The 22,693-nt window shown below is 45.6% G+C and overlaps 1 protein-coding gene across 1 annotated transcript; it reads left to right on the top strand.

Moving 5' to 3' along the window:
• Positions 1–686: 686 nt before the first annotated feature.
• Positions 687–21,103, top strand: Coq5 (coenzyme Q5, methyltransferase). Its single transcript, XM_005344303.2, has 7 exons — positions 687–902; positions 4,429–4,578; positions 7,595–7,816; positions 12,802–12,908; positions 18,762–18,850; positions 20,176–20,287; positions 20,366–21,103. The coding sequence occupies exons 1-7, from the start codon at positions 701–703 to the stop codon at positions 20,465–20,467; spliced, it is 984 nt and encodes a 327-aa protein (XP_005344360.1). The 5' UTR covers positions 687–700; the 3' UTR covers positions 20,468–21,103.
• The last annotated feature ends 1,590 nt before the right edge of the window (positions 21,104–22,693 follow it).

Here is a 22,693-nt window from a genome sequence, read left to right on the forward strand (position 1 = left end):
CAGGGATATTATGAGTTCAGGTCCATCCTGGACTATGTAAGATAGTTCCAGGTTCAAAAACAAAAATCAAAACCAAAACACGTAGGCAGCGGAGAGATGGCTCACCTGTTATGATGCCTATCACTCAGGCAAAGCGCAGGAATTTAATCACCAGCACCCAGATCAGTAGGCTCACCTGCCTAGAACTACAGCACCAAGAAATCAGATGCCTCTGGGCTCCACAGGCACCTACACTCACATACACATACCCTCAGAAACACACAGTAATATGTGTGTGTATGTGTGTGTGACATACACACACATAATACATACATACATACATATACATATAATTAAAGCCAAAACATTTTTGATCACGTAATCTTGGTCTTTTAACAACAACATGCCTCAATTTCAGTCAGATTCTGCACCAGAAAACATAAGTGGAGCACTCTAGCACGCGGGATGCAGAGGTACTGGTTGGCAGCAGACACAACTAGGGCCTCACTCCGAGCTCTCCTCATTCTTGGTGAATTCTAAGTTCTGTTAGGGAACACCTGTTGTACACTTGTTCAAGTTTTCAAATCCTAAACCAAACATGACGTCTTAACAACGGGCGCTTTCGGGTGCGTTCTACTAATACTGACTCCTGCCGGTCGCCGTCACCCGGCTGGTGACGCAACCCGACCTGCCCTCCCCTCGCAGTCGCCGGGATATCAAGATGGCGGCTCCCAGAAGCTGTGATCTATGGCGCTACTGCTGCCGCGGGTGGTCGCGGGCAGCGGGAGACTCCAGGCTCCCCGGGTTTCATCGATTCTGGCTCGGAGCCACGCCGAGTGCGCGGTCCTTGTCCCAAGAGAAGCGAGCCGCAGAAACGCACTTCGGGTTTGAGACTGTGTCGGAGGAGGAGAAAGGGGGCAAAGGTGACCGGGCGAGAGGGCGGATGGAGGGACCTGTCTGTCATCGATTTGGTTTCCTTCACCCATCTGCGGGCTGATTTAACGTCCTGTTAGCCCCAGAGCTGTGGTCCTTACAGTCCTACAGTCCTGACTTCCGAGCAGTACCCAACTCCCAGACTCAACCTCCCGCTATTGGAGTCTCATTTTCTGTAACTGGGGAGTGTTTCTTCTGTTTTTTTTTTTTTGTTTGTTTGTTTGTTTTCGTTTTTCCAGGCAGGGTTTCTCTGTAGCTTTGGAGCCTGTCCTGGAACTGCCGTTTGTAGACTAGGCTGGCCTCGAACTCAGGGAGATACACTGGGAATGCAGGCGTTTGAGAGGCTACACCACGCCACACGCCCCCTTGTGTCCCTCAGTGTCAAGCTTGACGTGTGGAGATCGCCTGCCTCTTGAGTGCTGGGATTAAAGACATGTGCCACCAAACCCGACTTGCCCACTCTTTTAAGCACAGCATGGTCCTTAGCTGTCATCAGTTTCGAGGTTATATGCCAGGCGCCTTGTAGACATCCCCCCAACCCCCATTTCTCACTTCAGTTTCCCACTAGTGGCTAATGTTAATCCCTTTCTTAGGAAACAGTTAAACAAGAACTTGGAGAATTTAAGATGGTAGTCGGGCGGGGAACGGAGCTCAGTTGGTAGAGTGCTTGCCTCTCCCTCGCGCGGCTCAGTTACAGAGCCCCGTAAATTGTAAATTGCGTGTGGTGGTGTAAACTTGTGATCCCAGGATCCCAGGGAGGTGGATATAGGAGGGATAGAGATTACTAAAGTGGGAGAACTACTATTTTAACACCATTTGGTTTTCTGGCTACAGAGTCCCCATTCTTAGTTTCTTACTAAAGAAAGACACCATTCCCTCCCCTTAAAAAAATACACACATAAGTTGGGCTGTGGTGGTGCACGCCTTTAACCCCAACACTCCTTTAACCCCAGCAGTCCGGGAGGCAGAGGCAGGGGGATCTCTGTGAGTTCAAGGCCAACCTGGTCTACAGAGCAAGTTCCAGGACAGGCTTCAGAACTTCAGAGATAAATCCTGTCTCAAAAAATCAAAACACACACCATACACACACACGAGCTAGAGGCAAGTGGATCTCTGTGAGTTCTAGGATAGCTAGAGCTACATAGTGAGAGACCCTATCGCAAAAAAAGAAAGAAAGAAAACTGAATGTAGTGCCCATACTTAAAATTCCAACATTCAGGAGGCTGTGGTAGTATCACAAGTTCAAGGCATCCTGGGCTACATATCAAGACCCTTCTTCAAAAATAAATAAATCAGAAAATGGGCTAGAGATAGATAAATCAATCAATCAAGGGTGTAGAGAGATGGCTTAGCAGTAAAAGCGTTTGAGGACCCAGTTAATTCCCAGCGTTCACATGATGGCTCACAATTGTCCATAACAACACAGCCTGTGGGTTGCTATGACCCCTTTGGGGGTGGAACAGCCCTTTCAAAAAGTGTCACCTAAGGCCGTCAGAAAACACAGATATTTACCTTATGATTCTTAGCAGTATCGAAATTACGGTTATGAAATAGCAATGAGATAATTTTTATGTTTGGGGTTACCACAGCAAGAGGAGTTAGTTGTATTAAGAGGTCAGAGCGTTAGGAAGATTGAGAACAACTGGTCTATATCCAGTCCCAAGGGATCTTAGATACCCTCTTCTGGCCTCCATGGACACCAGGCACTCATGTGGCACATAGACATATACGTGCAGGCAGATACTCATACACATAAAATAAAAATCAATGTATTTTAAGGGTCTGATGTCCTAGTGCACGTCTTTAATCCTAGCATTCGGGAGGCAGGTGGATCTCTGAGTTTGAGACGATCCTGGTCTACAAAGTCAATTTCAGGATAGCCAGGGATATTACATAGAGAAACCCTGTCTTGATAAAAACCATTATACACACACACACACACACACATCATTCTTAAATATATATATATATATTTAATACATATTAAATATATATATATATATTTAAAAGCCCACAAATGGGATTTAGCTCATATTTTAAAGTTTAGCTTAAAACGTTTAAATCCTAAGAAAAATTCCAAACACTGAGAATAAAATTGTTTTAGTTTAATTAAAATGCACCAGGAGCAATTTGAACACTTTGCCCCTTTGTCATGGTGTTTACAACAGAGATTAAGCATGGGTCCTATGACTTGGCAAATTGCCTTTAACCCCTTTCTAAACTTTCTGTTGGGGCATGAAGAGGTGACTTGTGTTCTCACCATCATGAAATACCTCTAAGAACCCCTTTAATGGAAATTCTAAAACAAATCTATTACATCTGTATTGATCTTGTGTGTGTGTGTGTCTGTGGGCTCCGGGGAGGTCAGAGGACAAATTTCAGGAGTCAGTTCTCTCCTTTGCCACGTGGGTCTTATGGGTCAAACTCACATCTTCAGGCTTGGAGGCAGGTGCTCCACCACTGAGCCCTCTCCCTGACCCTGTGGCAGGTGCTCCACCCACTGAGCCCTCTCCCTGACCCTGTGGCAGGTGCTCCACCCGCTGAGCCATCTCTCTGACCCTCTAATTTTTATTTTCTACCACTTCTGAGTCATCTTGAACCCGGTTGCCACAATCCTTATGGCTCGTCCAGGTTAGAAAGTTTACCCTTACAAAGTTCCTCTGCTGTGGATCTAGAGGCTCTTGGGCCACATCAGTGTCTGTGTCCCCACAGTCACCTCTTCTGCTTGTGACTGCACTGACACACATTCTCATTCTGCTCCACCATTTCTGTGATGAACTCTATGTTGTTGCTATTGTTGTTTGCTTGCTTTTGTTTTTTGGGTTTTTTTTTTTTTTTTTTTTGGCAGTGCTGGAGATTAAATTCAGGGCTTTAGTCACGCTCGCTAATCTTTACCCTTATTCCCCTGGTCACTCATCTTTGTTGCTCAATTTCCTCTTTCATTTATTTAAGTATACCAAATGGGTTTGTCACCAAGAGACAAGGACACAGTAGAAGTATTGTAGTCTGACATGAATGAGTGTACGCTGATTAACTGATCCATGATGACACACAGCAGCCTGCAGTCTATAAAGTAGATGACATAACTGGTTACTGATTATGACATATACCTCTTATTTTCATAATGAGTCATGGAATAAAAACTGCCCGAAGCTTGTATTTCATGCTCACACTCACAGTTAATCCAGCACTGAGTTTGAATGGGGATGCTGGGCGTTAGGAAATAGGTTGGTTTCTCTAGTGAACCTTTAAACATTTAATGCAGGGTGGTGTTGGGGTCTGCGGAAATCATTCGCTGATGGGCTTCTTACCTAGCATGTGCAAGACCCTGGGTTCAATCCCTAGCACCATGAGAAGGGAAACATAATGTTAAGGTGCATCTTAGGTTTAATGTTAAGCATTGTGGCTTAGCATCACCTTGCAAAGACACTTTCAAGAGGGAAAACATCCCTTTGTTTCTTCCTTTAGATTTCCCCCACATCAGTCCCGTTGATAACTGTGTCTATCTCATGCCAGTCTATCAGGTGTTTGAGAGTGTGGCCAAGAAGTATGACGTGATGAATGACATGATGAGTCTCGGCATCCATCGTGCTTGGAAGGATTTGCTGATCAGGAAAATGCACCCATTGCCCGGGACCCAACTGCTTGATGTGGCTGGAGGCACAGGTAATACCCTGCTTGGTGTCCTTCGGAAGGCTGAGTATCCTGTTAGACCTGTCTGCTGGTGAAGTGGGCTACTGCACCTGCCATTTGGCTAGCAGTGGTGACTGAAGAACCCCTATGCTGCTGACTTCTGATAGAGGGCAAGCATGTCACTCCAGGGCAGCTTCGTGCCTGGTGCTTTTTCTAAGAAAAGATTTTACCAACTAAAAAGTGTTCTGTGACATTTCATTATCTGAATGACTGCTTTATTTCTTTGGATTTTTGTTTTTTTGTATTTGAGACAGTGTAGCTCTGGTTGACCTTAAACTCCCTTTGTAACAACCCACGCTGGCCTTAAAACTCCTTGAGGCCTGTGATCCTCCTGCTTCTGCCTCCCCAGTGCTGGGATTACAGGCCCAGGGCACCATGCCCAGCTTGTTTTTTGTTTTGTTTTGGTTTTCCTCCTCAATGCTACAAGTACTGTAGAAAAGTTTGTGTCATAAAGTTTTGCTCCAGCCTGTTTATCTTCCGTTTGGCCTTTAATCTCCTTCTGTTTGGAGAAAGGCCTTTTCTCACACAACATAAGCTGTTCAGGACATAAGCTATTTAGGCCGCCTTCCTGCCTTATCCACTCCCACATCAGGCATCAAAGCATACTGTAGGCCTTTGTTCCTTATTGCACAATGAGCACCTGCGGAGAAAAATGCTAAGAACAAGTACATCTCTGCCTTTAATCTCAGCATTTGGGAGGCTGAGGCAAGAGAATCCAAGCCAGCCTGAATTCCATAGTGAATGTGAGGTCAGCCTGGGCTACAAATCAAGACCCTATCTCAAAAACCAAACAGATAGGGGCTGGAGCAATGGTTCAATGGTTAAGAGTAAACACGGCTCTTGCAGAGAGCTCTAGTTCAGTTCCCAGCACCCATGTCAAGTGGCTTACAACTGTCTGTAACTTTAGCTCCAGGGGTCCAACACCCTCTTCTGGACTCCACAGGCACTGCACTTATGTGCACAAACCCACACACAGATGCAAAAATACACATAATAGAAACAAAATCTTAAAAATAAATTAATACACCGGGAGGTGGTAGCACACACCTTTAATCCCAGCACTTGGGAGGCAAGGGCAGGCAGATCTCTTGAGTCTTGAGTACAAGGCCAGCCTGGTCTACAAATTGAGTTCCAGGACAGACAGGGCTACTCAGAGAGACCCTTTCTCAAAAAAGAAAAAAAAAAAAAAAGAACAAACAAATAAACAAACCTAATAAGAAAAGCAAACAATTAAGAGCTGGAGATGTGGCTTAGTTGGCAGAGAGCTTGCTTAGCATGCATGAATGCATGAAACTCTGGATTCAGTCCCCAGAACCACAGAAACCAGGATTGGCCATACACACTTACAAGTCCAATCCTTCAGAAGGTGGGGGCCAAAGGAACAGAAATTGTCACCCTCTGCCACATAGCAAACTTGAGGACAACCTAGACAATGTGAACTCCCTTCCTGTCTAAAACAAAGCAGCAATAATAACACTGACAGAATGTGTGCTGGGTTGAGGTGTTGCTTGGTGGAAGAGTGCTTGCTTAGGCTCCTGCTTCAAACCCTTGGTTGAGCGCAATGCCACATGGCAGCTACAGATACCAGGTGAGCTGCTGTTTCACTGTATTGTTTAGGGGATGATGACAAAGTCTGTGGGTTTGGTAGGCCTCACTGCCTAGTGGTCCATAGTCACATCTGTAGATTGGAACCTATAGATGCAGAGAGCCATTTTATATTACTTATATTACTTTTGTAGTTTTTTGTTTTTTAGAGAGGGTCTTACTATGTTGCCATGTCTGGCCTGGAACTTGCTGTGTAGATCAGGCAGGCCTTTTAACACAAAGGTCCACGTGCCTCCCTAGTACTGGGCATGTGCTGTCATAAGTGGCTTTTTTTTTTTGAGACAGGTCTCATGTATCACAGGCTAAATTTAAACGCATTACATAGCTGTGCTGACCTAATCCTCTCTCCTCCACTTCCCAAGTGCTGGGATTGCAGGCATGCACAGCCATGTTTGGTTATTTGGTGTATGCTCTGCTAGGTGTGGGGCCCCTTAATTTGTTCATTCTGGGCAAGCACTCTCCCCACTGAGCCTCACCTGCAGCCCTTAATGTGAAAATTACTTTAAACCCCAGTTGTGTGATGTATACATATAATCCCAGCACCCAGGAAGTGGAGGCATTAGTACTAGGACTTCAAAATCATCCTTAGCTACTTAGTGAACTCATGGCCAGACTGGGCTACATGAAACAGTATCAAATGAGAAAATAATAAAGGAGGGAAGGAATGGATTTTCGTACCAAGAGCACCGGAGGAGCCCCCACCTTCAATGTCACTGTCACCATGACTGCCAAGACGCTAGTCCTGCTGATGGACAAAGAAGGTGTCCACGGTGGTTTGATCAACAAGAATGTTATGAAATGGCCTCCCACCTGCAGCGTTCCCAATACTGACCTCATCTGTCCCCTTCCCCACCACTCCCTTCAGCTTTTGCACCCTTTCTTTCCATACACACACATACCATTATTTTTTGAGCCATTACCCCATTTCCCTTATTGCTGCCAAAACCACATGGGCCGGTGGCTGGGGCTGGACAGACAGATACCTCCCCTTACCCATACCCCCTCCTGTGTGTGTTTGGAAAAAAAATTGTTTTTGTGTTTTTTTTTTTTCTGAATAAAAAAGATTCTACTAACAAAAAAAAAAAAAAAGGAGGGAAGGGAAGGAAGAAAAGAAGGAAGGAAGGAGAAAGGTTTAGTGTAACTCAGGCATGGTAGCATGCATCTATAGTCCCAGCTCAGGAGGCTATATCAGGAGGATCAGGAGTTGAAGGCCAGCCTAGACAACACGGATGCATCCTTTTTGGGGGTGGAGGGAGGAACGGTTCTGTTGAAAGGAGCAGAAGCGTCCTTCCTCCATCACATGCCTCCTGCCTCTGCTCTTTGGGGCTTTGGATACTTTTTGCTTGGTTTCATTCTTATCTGTCCTTCTGTTGGCTTCCTGCAGGTGACATTGCATTCCGGTTCCTTCGTTATGTTCAGGCACAGCATCAGAGGAAACAGAGGAGACAGTTACGGGCTCAGCAAAATTTATCCTGGGAAGAAATTGCCAAAAAGTACCAGAATGAAGAGGACCCCTTAGGTGGTTCACTCGTCATGGTCTGTGACATCAACAGGGAGATGCTAAAGGTCGGAAAGCAGAAAGCCGTGGACCAAGGACATACAACCGGTGAGTCCCTCAGCCGACGCAGCATTGTTTGCCGGCTTCGGAAGTAAGGCGATGCACATCAGTTCTCAAGTGTTTATGGTCCAGCCACTGGCCGTGTTACCAGTCAGCAGGGACTGAAGATGGTGGCTGAGCCCTGCTTATAGGTGTGTTCCAGAATTGGAGCAATGGGCTAAGCTTGGTGGGCGGTGCTGTTTGGCCCAAAGAGCTTAAGGATCCTCTTTTTTGTTGTTGCAGTTTTTTTTTTTTAATCTGTATAGTGTTTAGATTGCATATATGTCTCTGCAACATGTGGGTGCCTGGTGCCTGCAGAGGGCAGAAGAGGGCATCAGATCTAGAACTGAAATAACAGATGCTTGTAAACCTGCTGGGTGCTGGGAATCAAACTCAGGCCCTCTGGAAGAACAGCTGGTGTTCTTAACCGCTGCGCCCTCTCTCCAGCCCAGTCATCTCTCCAGCCCCATTGTTACTTTTTAAAATTATGTTTTTATTTATGGGGGCTAGAGGAGATTCTACTGATGCCATAGCACATGTGTGGAGGTCAGAAGACAACTTGTGGGAGTTGGTTCTTGCCTTCCACCACGTGGGTCCTGGAAACTGGGCTATGTTGTCAGGGTTGGCAGCAAGCACCTCTACCCACTGAACCATCTCATGCCCTAAAAATCTTCTTCAAGTTGTTGGTTTTGTTGTTGCTTTTTTTTGAGACAGGGTCTTAACTGTATAGCCTTGGCTAGCCTGAAACTCACTCTGTAGACCACGCTGGCCTTGAATTCATAACAGGAGCTTCTTAAGTCACACAATTTTCTTTTTCTTCCTTTTTTCTTTCTTTCTAAAAACCTTTTTAAGTACTGGAGATTGAACCCAGGTTCTTGCACATGCTGACTATGCTACCCTGCCACTGATTTTACATCTGACCATTGAATATTTCAAAATACTTGCCCTAGCCAACCAAGCTTCGTACCTTTGGAGCCTGTCCTGGAACTCACTTTGTAGACCAGGCTGGCCTTGAACTCAGAGATCTGCCTGCCTCTGCCTCCTGAATCTTGGGATTAAAGGTGTGTGCCACCACCAACGACTTGTAATACATACTTTTTTTTTTCAAGACAGGGTTTCTCTGTAGCTTTGGAGCCTGTCCTGGAACTAGCTCTTGTAGACCAGGCTGGCCTCCAATTCACAGAGTTCCGCCTGCCTCTGCCTCCCGAGTGATGGGATTAAAAGTGTGCGCCACCACCACCCGGCTGCAGTACATACTTTAATTCCAGAATTTGGAAGGCAAAAGCAGGTAGACCTTTGTGAGAGCTCTATGTAGTGAGTTCCCAACCAGTTCAGGCTACGCAGTGAAACCATCTCAAACAAACAACAAAGCTTGCCCTCTTGACTTAGCTCTCCGGGACTGCCAGACTGCCCTCTTCTGTGCCTCTAAGGCAGTGCAGGCAGCCAGAGAGACAAGGGCATGTCACAAAGAAGGTCCTCTGTCAACACTCTGGGCAATGTCAGCATTTCTCTGTCCCCCCTCCCACTTGAATGTCTGGTTATTTTAGGCCAATTATTCTCTTCCTCCTCCTCACACATCAAGAAGAAGCTGCCTAGACGAACTACAGCCCACTTGGCTTTCATGATGAAGGACTCCTTCGTTCGCTATCTTACTCCTACTGATAAATGCATTTCCTTTGTCTGGTGCTTAGCCATAGAGAACGGAGAACAAACAGTGAAATGATAGGTAATGTTCCATTTCTGGAGCCATCTCCTCTACAGTGTGGCTATGAACCTGCTTAGGAATTCGCTGTTGTTGGAGACAAAATGTCACATTATCCAGGCTAGCAGCTAGGGCTGGTCCTGAGCCCCTGATAGTCAGTTCTACCTCTATCTACCTGATTAAGCAATGAAAAGTAAAGCCACTTACGGTCTTTAAGCTAGGGGCTGGAGAGATGGCTCGGTGGCTGAGAGAGCAGACGGTTCTTGCAGTGGGTTCCCAACATCCAAATGGCAGCTTACAACTGCCTGAGACTCAGGTTCCAGGGCTCCAGCACCCTCTTTTGACTTCTGTGGGCTCTTGTACATGTGTGGTGCACTTACATACACTCAGTCACACATACACACGGAAACAAACAACAAAAATCCTTTGAGCTAAATGGTTGGAATCTGTCCTTTGCTGACATTATTCCAGATGTAGTCAATTAGGCAGAAACTCTCTTGAGAGGAGGTGTCAGGTGGGTCTGAGTTCAAGGGCAGCCTGCTCCACAGAGGGAAGCAAAATGTTCTGATGACCAAACAAGGAGGTTGGTTTTATGAAAAGATAAAGACTGAAGAAAACAGAAGGGAAGAATCAAAAGCCAACTGGCTGCTTCAGAGTCTCTGTCTTTGTAAATAAGACCAGAAGGGCTTGAGTGGCTCTCAGCGGATGTGGCTTTGGATCCTGTCCTGGAACTAGCTCTGTAGACCAGGCTGGTCTTGAACTCACAGAGATCAGCCTGCCTCTGCCTCCCAGTGGGGAGTGCTGGGATTAAAGGCATGTGCCACCATCACCCGGCTCTAGTTTCTTTCTTTTTGTAGGAGTAAAGTCAGAGGGCCTGTGCTAGTCCTCAAGTTTCACAGGTCATTTTCCACATGGATGTAGGAACTTGAGCACAAGACATCCACTGTAATTTTCAGTCTGGTCTCTTGGACATGTGCAAGAGCATAATCCAAAATAGTGGCCTCCCATAATGTTTATTTGACAGTGTTGGAGTTTTTACATTAATTTCCGTTGTGTGGGCTGGAGAGATGGCTCAGTGGTTGGGAGCGTTGCCTGCTCTTCCAAGGGTCCTGGGTTCGGTTCCCAGCAACCACATGGTGGTTCACAGCCATCTGTAGGGAGGTCTGGTGCCCTCTTCTGGCCTTCAGGCATGCACACGGACAGAATATTGTATACATAATAAATACATATTTTAAAAAAAATTTCCGTTGTGTGCCTATATGTGTGTGTGCATAAATGTGTTTTTGTGGAGATCAAAGAACAATTTGTAAGAAATGGTTCTCTCCTTCCCCTTCCCCCATGTAGTTTTGGTTTTGGTTTTTTGTTTGTTTGTTTATTTATTTATTTATTTATTTTTGAGACAGGGTTTCTCTGTAGCTTTGGAGCCTGTCTTGGAACTAACTCTTGTAGACCAGGCTGGCCTTGAACTCACAGAGATCCGCCTGCCTCTGCCTCCCGAGTGCTGGGATTAAAGGTGTGTGCCACCACCGCCCGGCTCCCCCATTAGGTTCAAACTCAGGTGTCAGTCTTGGCACCAGCACCTTTTCCTAGGAGCCGCCTAGCTGGTCCTTAGTAAATGGAATTGAAGTCACTGTCCTTCAGGGCATAGCTATACTGATGAGGAGCCACTGTCGTTTGAATTTAGAACCAGACCAATCACTCAGACCTATAATTCCAGATATTTGGGAGGCTGACGCTGGAGAATCAAAAATTCAAGGTCAGCCTGGTCTTGAATGAGTTTGTTTTATGGTCAGTCTTGGACAATTTAGTTAATAAAAAGTTGAAAGAAAGTTGGAGCTGGGTGGTGGTGGTAGGTGACTCTCTGTGAGTTCAAGGCCAACCTGGTCTACATAGTGAGTTCCAGGACAGCCAGGGCTACCCAGACAAACCCTGTCTTGAAAACTATTTTTTTTTTTTAAAAAGTAGTAAGTAAAACCTTAAGGCCATAACTCTTTATCACAGTGCTAACTATGAAGCACTTGGTTGGAAAAACATTGCTTTAAGGTAGGGCCAGATATGTAGTGCAATGGCAGCATTTGCCCAGCACACAGAATGCCCAGGGTTTGATCTCTAGCGCTGAAACAGAAATGCTGCTGGGTAGCTGTCCCCACATAAATTAGTGGGTATTTGTTTGTTTTTTCGATACAGGGTTTCTCTGTGTAGCTTTGGAGCCTGTTCTGGAACTTTCTCTGTAGACCATGCTGGCCTTGAACTCACAGAGACCTGCCTGCCTCTGCCTCCCAAGTGCTGGGATTAAAGGTGTGTGCCATCACTGCCCTGCTATAAGTTAGGTTTTTAAAATTGGAGGACACCAGTGAAGGCAGCCAGGAGTACAGTGGAGAAGGCAGGTGTTTTCTGACACCGAATCTATAGTCTCCATGACACCAAATGTAGCAGACTTTTTCAGACCGCCAGCCCCCAAATCATGACATGGAGACTTATTATTAGTTATGAATGCTTGGCCTTTCGCTTATGTTTGTCCCACTAGCTCTTATAACTTAGTTTAACCTGTTTCTATTCATCTATATTTTGACTTGGTGCTTTTTTTTTATATTTATTTATTTATTATTTATACAATATTCTGTCTGTGTGTGTGTCTGCAGGCCAGAAGAGGGCACCAGACCTCATTACAGATGGCTGTGAGCCACTATGTGGTTGCCAGGAATTGAACTCAGGACCTTTGGAAGAGCAGGCAATGCTCTTAACCGCTGAGCCATCTCTCCAGCCCAACTTGGTGCTTTTTAACCTTTCTTTCATTCTGTATGTCCTACTCCATGTCTGTCTGGCTGGTGTCTCCCTCATTTCCTCTTTCATTCTCTCTTCTCTTCTCCCTCCTACTTATTCTCTCTGCCTGCCAGCCCTGCTTATTGCTCTACTGCCTGGCTATTGGCCATTCAACTTTTTATGAGACCAGCCAGGTGCCTTAGGCAGGCAAGGCAACACATCTTTACATCGTTAAACAAATGCAGCATAAACAAATGTAACACACCTTTACATAGTTAAATAATATTCCACAATAACCAAACAGTTCTTGAATTCTCTCACTTCAACTCTGGCATTACCCAGACTTTGCATCATGGGCTCTATGCCACTGGACCCCCACCCCTACCACAAGGCCACACACATTGATGCCTAGGGCACTTACACTTTTATTTGGCTTCCTACAGAATCCTCAGATTCACTACTTCTGTGGTGCGGTGGGAAATAGCTACCTAGACCTAGACTTATATCCAGAACTGGTTTTGTCTTCCAGGACTTGCATGGGTACTGGGAGATGCTGAAGAACTGCCCTTTGATGATGACAAATTTGATGTTTACACCATTGCCTTTGGGATCCGGAATGTCACACACATTGACCGGGTATGAATAGATCTAGCATCCCTGGGATGCATGTGATTTTCAGGGTAGCAGTTCCCCTGGAGTGGAGCTATCCCAGGTGAAGACAGGGAAGATTCTTTTCTGGGCCCAGTAGTTAAGAGGAGTGGCTATTTAAACTTAGAGATTTCTTCCTCCTCTGTCTCATCTATGTGTGTGTGTGTGTGTGTGTGTGTGTGTGTGTGTGTGTGTGTGTGTGGTGTGTATGCTGGTATACTGGCCCTGAGAAGCATGGCTTTTACATGGGTGCTGAGGATTTGAACTTAGGTTCTCTTCCTTCCACAGCAAGTGCTCTTACCCACTGAGCTATCTCCATAGCTCTTCTCTTAAAAAAAAAAAATATATATATATATATATACACACACACACACACACACACACACACACACACATACACATATGTGTGTATGTATATATATATTTTATTGATGTATGTACCTATGTGAGTCTTTATGCACTGTGTCATGCAAGTGCTCTTGGAGACCAGAGAATGTTGGATCTTCTGGAGCTGGAGTTACAGGAAGTTAGAAGCCATCTGATATGGGTATTGCAAACTGTAACCTGGGTCCTCTGTGTGAGCAGTAAGTGCTCTTAACCACTGAGCCATCTCTCCAGCCCTAGGGCTTTTTTGTTTCTTAGTTTCCACAATGTTAAGCCAGAACCAGTTCTTGGTTGCTCGGGTTGGCACTGACATTCTCTTCATGGTTGGACCATGGCATTTCCTGTTTCCTTTTGTGAAGCTGTGTGAGTTTGCAGGTCAGAGGCGTGGTCAGACACAGAAAGAGGCACTCGGATGCTGTACAGGCAGAAGGGAACATCATGGTTCCAGTACAGCGGGAAGAGAATGCTCATAGCTCAATAGGATTCAACTCTTCATTTCCTCCTGAACATTCTGTCAAACATTTAAAGACCATATGCAAGAAACTGGCTTCTTTTCTGTGTTGTGGGCCCCCACTGTCTGACTCCTCTATTTCTAGGCAAGACTTTCTTTGTAGGGATTGCTCTGGTCTGAATAGTACTCTTCAAGAGACCTGAGGGTAACGCTGTTGAGAGGTGCTGTGGACCTTTAGGTGGGGCCTTGTGGAAACCCCATAGGTCAGTTGAGTGTGCTCATGCCTCCTGGCGGTTAGGGACCTTGAGCTGTCTAGCATTTCTCTAAGCCTTCTTCCTTCCCTGCCCTTCTCTCCCTGTCCTGTTTTTATTTTTCTCTCTCTCCCTTACTTCCCCCTCTCTCTGCCACCTCTATCCCTTTCTCTATTTTATTACTTGGAAACCAAGATCAAAAGTGCCAGGTAAATGCACTTGCTACCAGACCTAATGGGTTGAGTTCAGTCCAGGAAATACACGGTGGAAGAATCAACTCCTGCAAATTGTTCTCCATGTGCATGTTCATGTGCGCATACACACATGCACACTCATATATAGGTGTAGGTATAGATATAGAGAGTGTGTGTGTGTGTGTGTGTGTAGTAATATAAGCGGCGGGGCTAGCTTATGCCCCGAAATAATTACACGGACACTGTATTCTTTTAATCACTGCTTGGCCCATTTCTATCTAGCCTCTTCTAGGCTAACTCTCGCACCTGGACTAGCCCATCTCTAATAATCTGCTATAGCCAACAAGGTGGCTTACCAGGGAGATTCTAGCCTACGTCCATCCTGGGTCGGAGCTTCATCGCATGTGTCTTGGAGAGCAGAGCTCTCGCGTCCGCCCTGGAGATGGGAGCATGGCGTCTCTCTGAGGCGTCTGCCTCTCGTGCTGTCGAGTCTGAGCTCACTTCCTCTTTCTCCCAGCATTCTGTTCTGTTTACTCCTCCCACCTATGTTTTAACCTATGAGGGCCAGCCAAGCAGTTTCTTTATTGCTTAACCAATGAAATCAACATATTGATATGACACTCCCACATCGTGTGTGTGTGTGTGTGTGTGTGATTTGTTTTTGAGACAAGGTTTCCATATATAGTCCTGACATAGAACTTACTGTCTGTGACTTCATGTGTAGACCAGGCTGCCCTTGAATTCAGAGCTTCACCTGCCTCTGCCTCCCAAGTGTTGGGATTAAAGGTATATATCACCATACCCAGCTCTATTTTTTTTTTTTTTTTTTTTTTGGTTTTTCGAGACAGGGTTTCTCTGCGGCTTTGGAGCCTGTCCTGGAACTAGCTCTGTAGACCAGGCTGGTCTCGAACTCACAGAGATCTGCCTGCCTCTGCCTCCCGAGTGCTGGGATTAAAGGCATGCGCCACCAACGCCCGGCTCCAGCTATATTTTTTAATTTAAAAAAAAAAGTACTTTGTAGGCAGGTGTGGTAGCATATGGCTATATTCTCAACACTCCTGCAAAGGCAGGAGGATTGCTTTAAGTTTGAGGCCTGTTCTACATTGTGAATTCCAGGCCAGCAAGACCCATATAACAAATCATGTCTTGAAAAACAAATCCTCATTTTGTTCTTTTGAAGCAGGGTCTCACTCAATAGCAGGCTGACCTAGAACTCACTGTGTAGTCCAGGCTGTCTTTGAACTTGCAGCAATCCTGCCCCAGTTTCCCAAATTCTAGAACTACAGACATAAGCTACTACATCCAGCTTAAAAACAAAAATAAAATAAACAAAAACCCTCTCTCGGGCTGGAGAGATGACTCAGAGGTTAAAAGCACTGGCTTCTCTTCCAGAGGTCCTGAGTTCAATTCCCAGCAACCACATGGTGGCTCACACCCATCTGTAATGAGGTCTGGTGCTCAAAACACTGTACTCATAATAAATACATCTTTAAAAGAGAAAATAAAAGAAATGTAAACATAGGGAGCTGGAGAGATGGTTCAATGATTAAGAGCACTGGCTGCTCTTCCAGAGGACCCGGGTTCAATTCCCAGCAGCCACATGGCAGCTCACAATTGTCTGTAACTCCAGTTCCAGGGGATCTGACACCATCACATCAATGCACATAAAGTTAAATAAATTAAAAAAGAAAACAACAACAACTCTCTGAAGAGACAAATTAATCATGTAAATAATTACTTTGCTACTATGAAGGGAAAATTTTCTGTCTTTTCCACATTCTGCACTATTTGTGACACCAGGCATGGGCACATAAGCCTCTGCAAACGGCCACATGATTGTCCTCCAGTTAGTTAGGATACTAGCTACTGGAATGTCCATAGATTCCTCCAGGCTAAGGTTCCGTCCACTAAACTGCACTCCAGTTCAGATATAATTTCTCCTTGGCTACAGGCCAGAGGGTCTTTGCCACCCTCTCTCTGGGTTTGATAATTTGCTAGAATGTAGTTTCCTAAGCCAAGCATGTCAACATATACAGCAATTACAGGATCTGGGAGGCTGAGCTAGAGTTGCAGGCCAGTCTTGGCTGTATAGCTAGAGCCTATCTTTGTTGCCATTGTTTTGGTTTTTGTGGGCTTGTTTTGTCTGTTTTGGAGAAAAGGTCTCATGTTGTTACCGTGGCTGGCCTTAGACTCATTATGTATGCTTCTGGCTGTAGCGTGCTAGGATTAAAAAAGGCACATGTCTCCTGGCCTGATAGATCCTATTTAAAACAACCAAGGCCAGGTATTACTGCTTCTTGTATGAGAGTTTGTCTCAAAAAATAAAACAAAAACTCACCTTATTTGTAGTTGGAGGCTGCCCAGACCCAAAATAATCACACAGGAACTGTATTAATTAAAACACTGCTTGCCCAATCACTTAGGCGTATTGCTAGCTAGCTCTTACATCTTAAATTAACCCGTCTTTATTAATCTATGTATCATCACCATGAGGTCGTGTGTAGAAATGACCAGGCTAGCTAAGGATAAAACAATTATATTTATTATAAGGGGGAAACTAATGAAATAGGAAACGATAAATCCAAGCACATTCCTGTGGGAAAAGGTGCAGGTAGCATGGACACAGAGGTTCATACCTTTTACCCTGGGTCCCAGCGAAGCCACGCCTTAACTAAGACCCACCTCTTAAAGACGGTTGGCTAACAAGGTTCCCCATTAGTTGTGGCCTACTGGAGGGAATCTTTCTCCTGCAGCTACATGGCTTCTCTCTGACTCTGCCTACTTTCTCCCAGCATTTAGTTTAGTTTTCCTGCCTAGCTCTATACCACCCTGCCTTTGCCCAACCAGCTTCTTTATTCATTAACCAATAAACACAAAACATGTACAGAAGGACTTCCCACATCACTTCTTTGTTGCTTCTTGACTTCAAGGTGAAGGTGAGCAGTTTACCATCCTGTACCTCTTCACCAGAGTCTGCAGGCAAAGGTCTACCCTGTTCCAGCCTGGAACCTATCAGATTGTAAGCGAAAACGAGCCCTTCTCTCTGCTGCTCTGTGCAGTTTGTAGTGGTGCTAGGCAGCCAGCACCCACTCTGTAGCTTGGTTTTTATGGCCATCCCTTTCTCTATACAAGGTTTATTATATGCTCTGACTGAAACGTGTTTTTGCCTGTTGTTGTGGCTCACACCTGTAATGTGGCACTCAGGAGGCAGAAGCAGGAGCATCATTGCAAGTTTAAGGCCACAGGAGTCTTATGTGATGAGTTCTTGTCCAGACCCAGTAACAACTGTATCTTACAAAAACAAAAAAGTAAGATTAAAATGAAATACTTTTGAATAAGATTCAAAGTTCAAGATTGTGTCAGTGATAACCTCACACTCACCTCCCAGCATTTGGTGCCTCTTCTTCCACACAGTCTCCAATTCCTTGTGTATATTTGTAAAGATGTTTTGTGCCTTTTAAGTGTCTGTTAAATTGGGTGTGCTGGCAATGCCTATAACCCCAGTGCTTAGGAAGGACTGGGGAGATGGCTCACCCAGTAAAGTGCTGGCTATACAAGCAGGAGGAGCTAACTGTGGGGCACACGTTTTCAGTCTGCACTCAGGAGGCGGAGGCAGGCGGATCCCTGATTTTGAGACCAGCCTGGTCCATAGAGCAAGTTCCAGGGAAAAGGCCAGGTGTGTACTGGGGTTGCAGTTAAGTGGCAGAGAATTTGTCTAGCATGTGCAAGGCCCTGAGTTCAGTCTTCAGCATTCTAAAGAAACACATGTGCACACAAGTACACACACTCACACATAAATCAATGATTTTGTATGTGTCTGTGTTGCTTAAGAGCTTTTTATAGATACTCATTAGTAGTCTCATTAAGTTAGGCTGGCCTTGTGTGGTCTCCCAAGTAGCTGGGGTTATAGGCCTGAGCCATTGGTTGGGCTTATATGGTGATTTTTCTCCGTGTTATCACATAAAACTCTTAGTACCCCCTTTGACAATAGCTAAGTAGGTTGTATTTGTGCAGATTTCCCATGATGTTCACCAGGCTCTCAATGGGTAAAGTTGTGCTGCATTCTGTGCCATATAAAATGAATGATCCACATATGTGTCATTTTCTGTCATATTCCTTTAATTAAAATTGTTATGTTGGAGTCTAGAGAGATAGCTCAATGGCTGCTCTCCCAGAGGACCCAGGTTTCCATTCCCAGCATCCACATGGCAGCTCACACCTGTGTCTAACTTTAGTTCCCGAGGATATGATGCCCTCTTCTGGCCTCTGCAAGCACCGGCACACAAGTGGTGCACAGATACACACGCACTGTGACTCTAACGCATGGTTCTAAGCTTCATCTTCATGGAGCTGTGCCCGTCTGCCTGCATCAGCAACTTTCTCTAGTCACAGGGCAGCAAGTGCCTGAACATGGGGTAATTTCTGCATTATAAATACTAAGGATGTAAAAGGGAATTTATGGGGAATGTTTCATTCAGTGCACATAGAAACTAAACAAGCCTCTGACCCTTGGAATTGTGCAGAGGTCTGCTGAGGATTTTCTTCTCGCTCTTTCTCTCAGGCACTCCAGGAAGCCCATCGGGTCCTAAAGCCAGGAGGACGGTTTCTCTGTCTGGAGTTTAGCCAAGTGAATGATCCCCTCATATCCAGGTTAGCATTGATAGCAGAGCTTTATGAACTTGTCTAGCAAAAGGTTCCCCACCCCAAAATAGAAAATAACCAGTAAACTACAGGCGCCTGACTTTGTGAGTTCAGAGGCACCAAGGGGCAGGGATTCTTGAAGAGGTCAGTGAGTTCTTAGTGAAAATGCTTGGGCCAGAAGAGCCTCAGCAAACACCCAGAGGCCATGCTAGCCCACACGGTTCGTTTTGTTTGACTCATATGGTATTTTTGTTTGTTTGTTTTTGTTTTTTGAGACAGGGTTTCTCTGTGGTTTTGGAGCCTGTCCTGGAACTAGCTCTTGTAGACCAGGCTGGTCTCGAACTCACAGAGATCCGCCTGCCTCTGCCTCCCAAGTGCTGGGATTAAAGGCGTGCGCCACCACCGCCCGGCTCACTCATATGTTATTTTAAGAAATTTAATCCTAGGTGTGGTGGCTTATACCTGTAATTCTAGCAGTCAGGAAGCTGAGGCAGGAGGATCACTTCAAGTTTAACCCTTGCTTGTGTCTGTATGAGTTCAGGCCAGACTAGTCTACAGAATGAATAAGATTATCTCAAACCCACCAGCTAGCTAAAAACGTAAAATCAGGAAATTAACATGAACTCTGGATTTCCAGCTTCACTGGAAAAAATCAGATGTGTCACTGCTTGGTAGGGCGAACTCCTCCACGCAGGCGTCAGAGGCCTTTCCTCCAGTTTTACGCAGCCATCACTCCCTGTGGGCCTCTTGGCCTTGCTCTTGGCCTACTTGCCTTGTTTCAGTCACTTGCTTGACCCCTGTAGACATCTGAGTCAGCGACTCCTGGCTTGCACTGTCCCACTTACTATTCCCCACCACACACACAGGGTTTCTTTGTAGCTTTGGAGCCTGTCCTGGAACTAGCTCTTGTCACCAGGCTGGTCTCGAACTTACAGAGATCTGCCTGCCTCTGCCTCCCGAGTGCTGGGATTAAAGGCATGTGCCACCACCGCCCGGCTCTCCACTTAATATTAAGGAATTGATCCAAGCACATTTTTGTAAAGATTGTTTGTTTGTTTTGAGACAGGGTCTCACTATGTAGCCCTGGCTGTCTGTCATGGAACTCTCTAGATAGACCAGGCTGGCGTTAAACTCAAAGAGATCTGCCTGCCTCTGCCTTGCAAGTGCTGAGATTAAGTGTGTGCACTACCATGCTCGGCTTCAGAGAGCATTCTTAACCTCTGGGCTATCTCCCCTAGCCCCACACTTTTCTTTATGTTATTGGTACAGGGAATACACCCAGAATCCACTCTAATCTTAATCTTTGACCTTTTTTTAATTTTTTTTTTTTTTAGGCTTTATGATCTGTACAGTTTCCAGGTCATCCCTGTCATTGGGGAGGTCATTGCAGGAGACTGGAAGTCCTATCAGTACCTTGTGGAAAGTATTCGGAAGTTCCCAAATCAGGTACAGAGCTTTTGTAATTTACAGCCAACATCCTGAGATCAAAACCCAAGCATCCCATGTGCTTCTCTTGTGTTTCAGGAAGAGTTCAAGGAGATGATTGAAGATGCAGGCTTTCAGAAGGTGACCTATGAAAACCTGACAACAGGAATCGTGGCCATTCATTCTGGCTTCAAACTTTAGCTCCTTTCTGTGTGCAGCACAAACCAGTCGTTTGAGTGCAGGTCTGGAGCTGGAAGATAATCTCCCCAATGAGACGGTAGCTGAGCATCTCTCTTCTCTTGAAGGCCATCAGACCTTGGATTCATATTCTGCATTGACCAGTCTCAAAAAGGAAGAAACAAACCCCTGCTGACTTTTGCAGCTCTCATTAGTAGCTGCCCGGGCCACCAGGGCCTTCTCCCAGAAGTGTCTGGTCTGGTTTTGATGAACTCCTGCTAACACTTGGCTGTGCAGTGTGGAGTCAGGTAAAACCAGCACTCACACAGTGCTGAAACTTCCTCATAGCTCGTCTGTCACAGACGCCTTCCAGAGGGATAATGGATCACTGGAACCCAAGGATGGTTTGAACCAGCCCTTCAGACTAGTGTTGAATCTAGGGCTAAAAGCCCAGGTCCACGTCAGAACGCTGGCACTATTAGAACCCTAGGCTGGTGAGGTGCTCAGCGGTGAGCACAGACTAGACTAACCAGGGGCTGAAGGTGCGGTTCAGTGGGAGAGCACATGCTTAGCCTGTTGAGGGCTTGGGTTTGGTTCTCATCACCAGAAGCAAACAAACAAAAGTAGGGTTTTGTAAAGCAGTAAAGTTTACATTGTGGGTACTATTTGTCCCTTTTTCTTGGGGGAGGTGAAACAAAGGCAGTGCATGTCAGCATCCTTCTGTCAGTCTTGTCACCAGGCACCATCCTCGTGTCCATCATCAGGAAAGGGGCTTGTCAGAATACATTTATACATGTTTATAGTAAAAAGAAAGAAGAGAGAGTGGGGAAGGAAATAATTTATAACAGGGTTGGGGGATGACTCAGTGGGTAAGTGCACTCGCTATGCTTGCAAATTGAAGTTTGATTCCCATCACCCACGTGGTGGTTCACAACCATCTGTAGCTTATGCTAGGGGACCCAATGCCTCTTTTGACCTCTGTGGGCACTGTGCACACACATACATGCAAACAGTGATACACATAAACAGTAAAACAGATATAAATCTAAAGAATACATGTACTTATGAGCCTTGAATGATGGCACAAAACTGCAGCCTCAGCACCCAGGTGGCTGGAGGACGGCTGCAGGCTGAAGCCAAGTCTGCACAGCAGGCTCCAGGCCAGCTAGGGCTGCACACCGAGCTCATGCTTACCTCAAAAAACTTAACAGACCATTACTACAGGCTGCCCCTTCGGTATTCCTTATGGGTCTAGGCAGAGCGTATACTGTACAGTCCAGTGTGATGCTAAGACGCTTCACATGTATTTTGAACATGACGTTTACTATCAAGTCTTGCTAGGAAACTGCAGAAGCTGGGCGGTGGTGGTGCATGCCTTTAATCCCAGCACTTGGGAGGCAGAGGTAGATGGATCTGAGTTCAAGGCCTGCTTAGTCTTCAGAGTTCCAGGACATCTAGGCTACACAGAGAAACCCTGTCTCCAAACACAAAATCAAGACAACAACAAAATAAATAGAGCTACAGCACACTAGGAGTCACTAACAGATCACATAAGACCTTGTCTGTGTCCAAATGGCTCCCAGACAGCCAACTGCAGATGTCTCAGAACAGCAGGAAAGAGCAGCTGACATGCTAAACTACATTTTTTTTTCTCAGCCAGCTGGAGACTACTGGCTTTTACATTAACAGGAAGGAGCAGGCACTGATCATCCAGCCAATTTTATTTCTATAAGCAACATGTTTTCTTGCATCTGAACCTGAAAATGAAAGTTAAAAGCTACCAGTCTATTGACAGAAAGCATGGGCCAGATCAAATAGATCAAAATCCTCAATGTCTAGTCTAAGGAGTGTTGATGGAGACCATCGTCTGCTTGGCGCACTACAGCTTTGATGGTCAATTCCAGTTGGGTTTCAAATAATATACAGCTGGTCATAAAGAGGGAAAGGGACTCAATTTATGGAAACATTTCTACCTGTCCAAATAGATACAAATCTGAAATACCCTAACTGTAGGCTCCTACTCCAAAATACCCCAACTATCACAAAGCGGTAAAATGACCTAGAGATGGTGTACATCAGCAACCCCAGGGCTTGGCAAGTGGTTCAAGATTAGTTCGAGGTTATCCTCAGCTAGAGCAAGTGAAGTCAGTCTGGCAGCACTCGGGAGGCAGAGGCAGGCGGATCTCTGTGAGTTCGAGACCAGCCTGGTCTACAGAGCTAGTTCCAGGACAGGCTCCAAAGCCAGAGAAT

Source organism: Microtus ochrogaster, chromosome 2, assembly GCF_000317375.1.
Source record: "Microtus ochrogaster isolate Prairie Vole_2 chromosome 2, MicOch1.0, whole genome shotgun sequence".
In the NCBI taxonomy this organism is placed as follows: Eukaryota; Metazoa; Chordata; class Mammalia; order Rodentia; family Cricetidae; genus Microtus; species Microtus ochrogaster.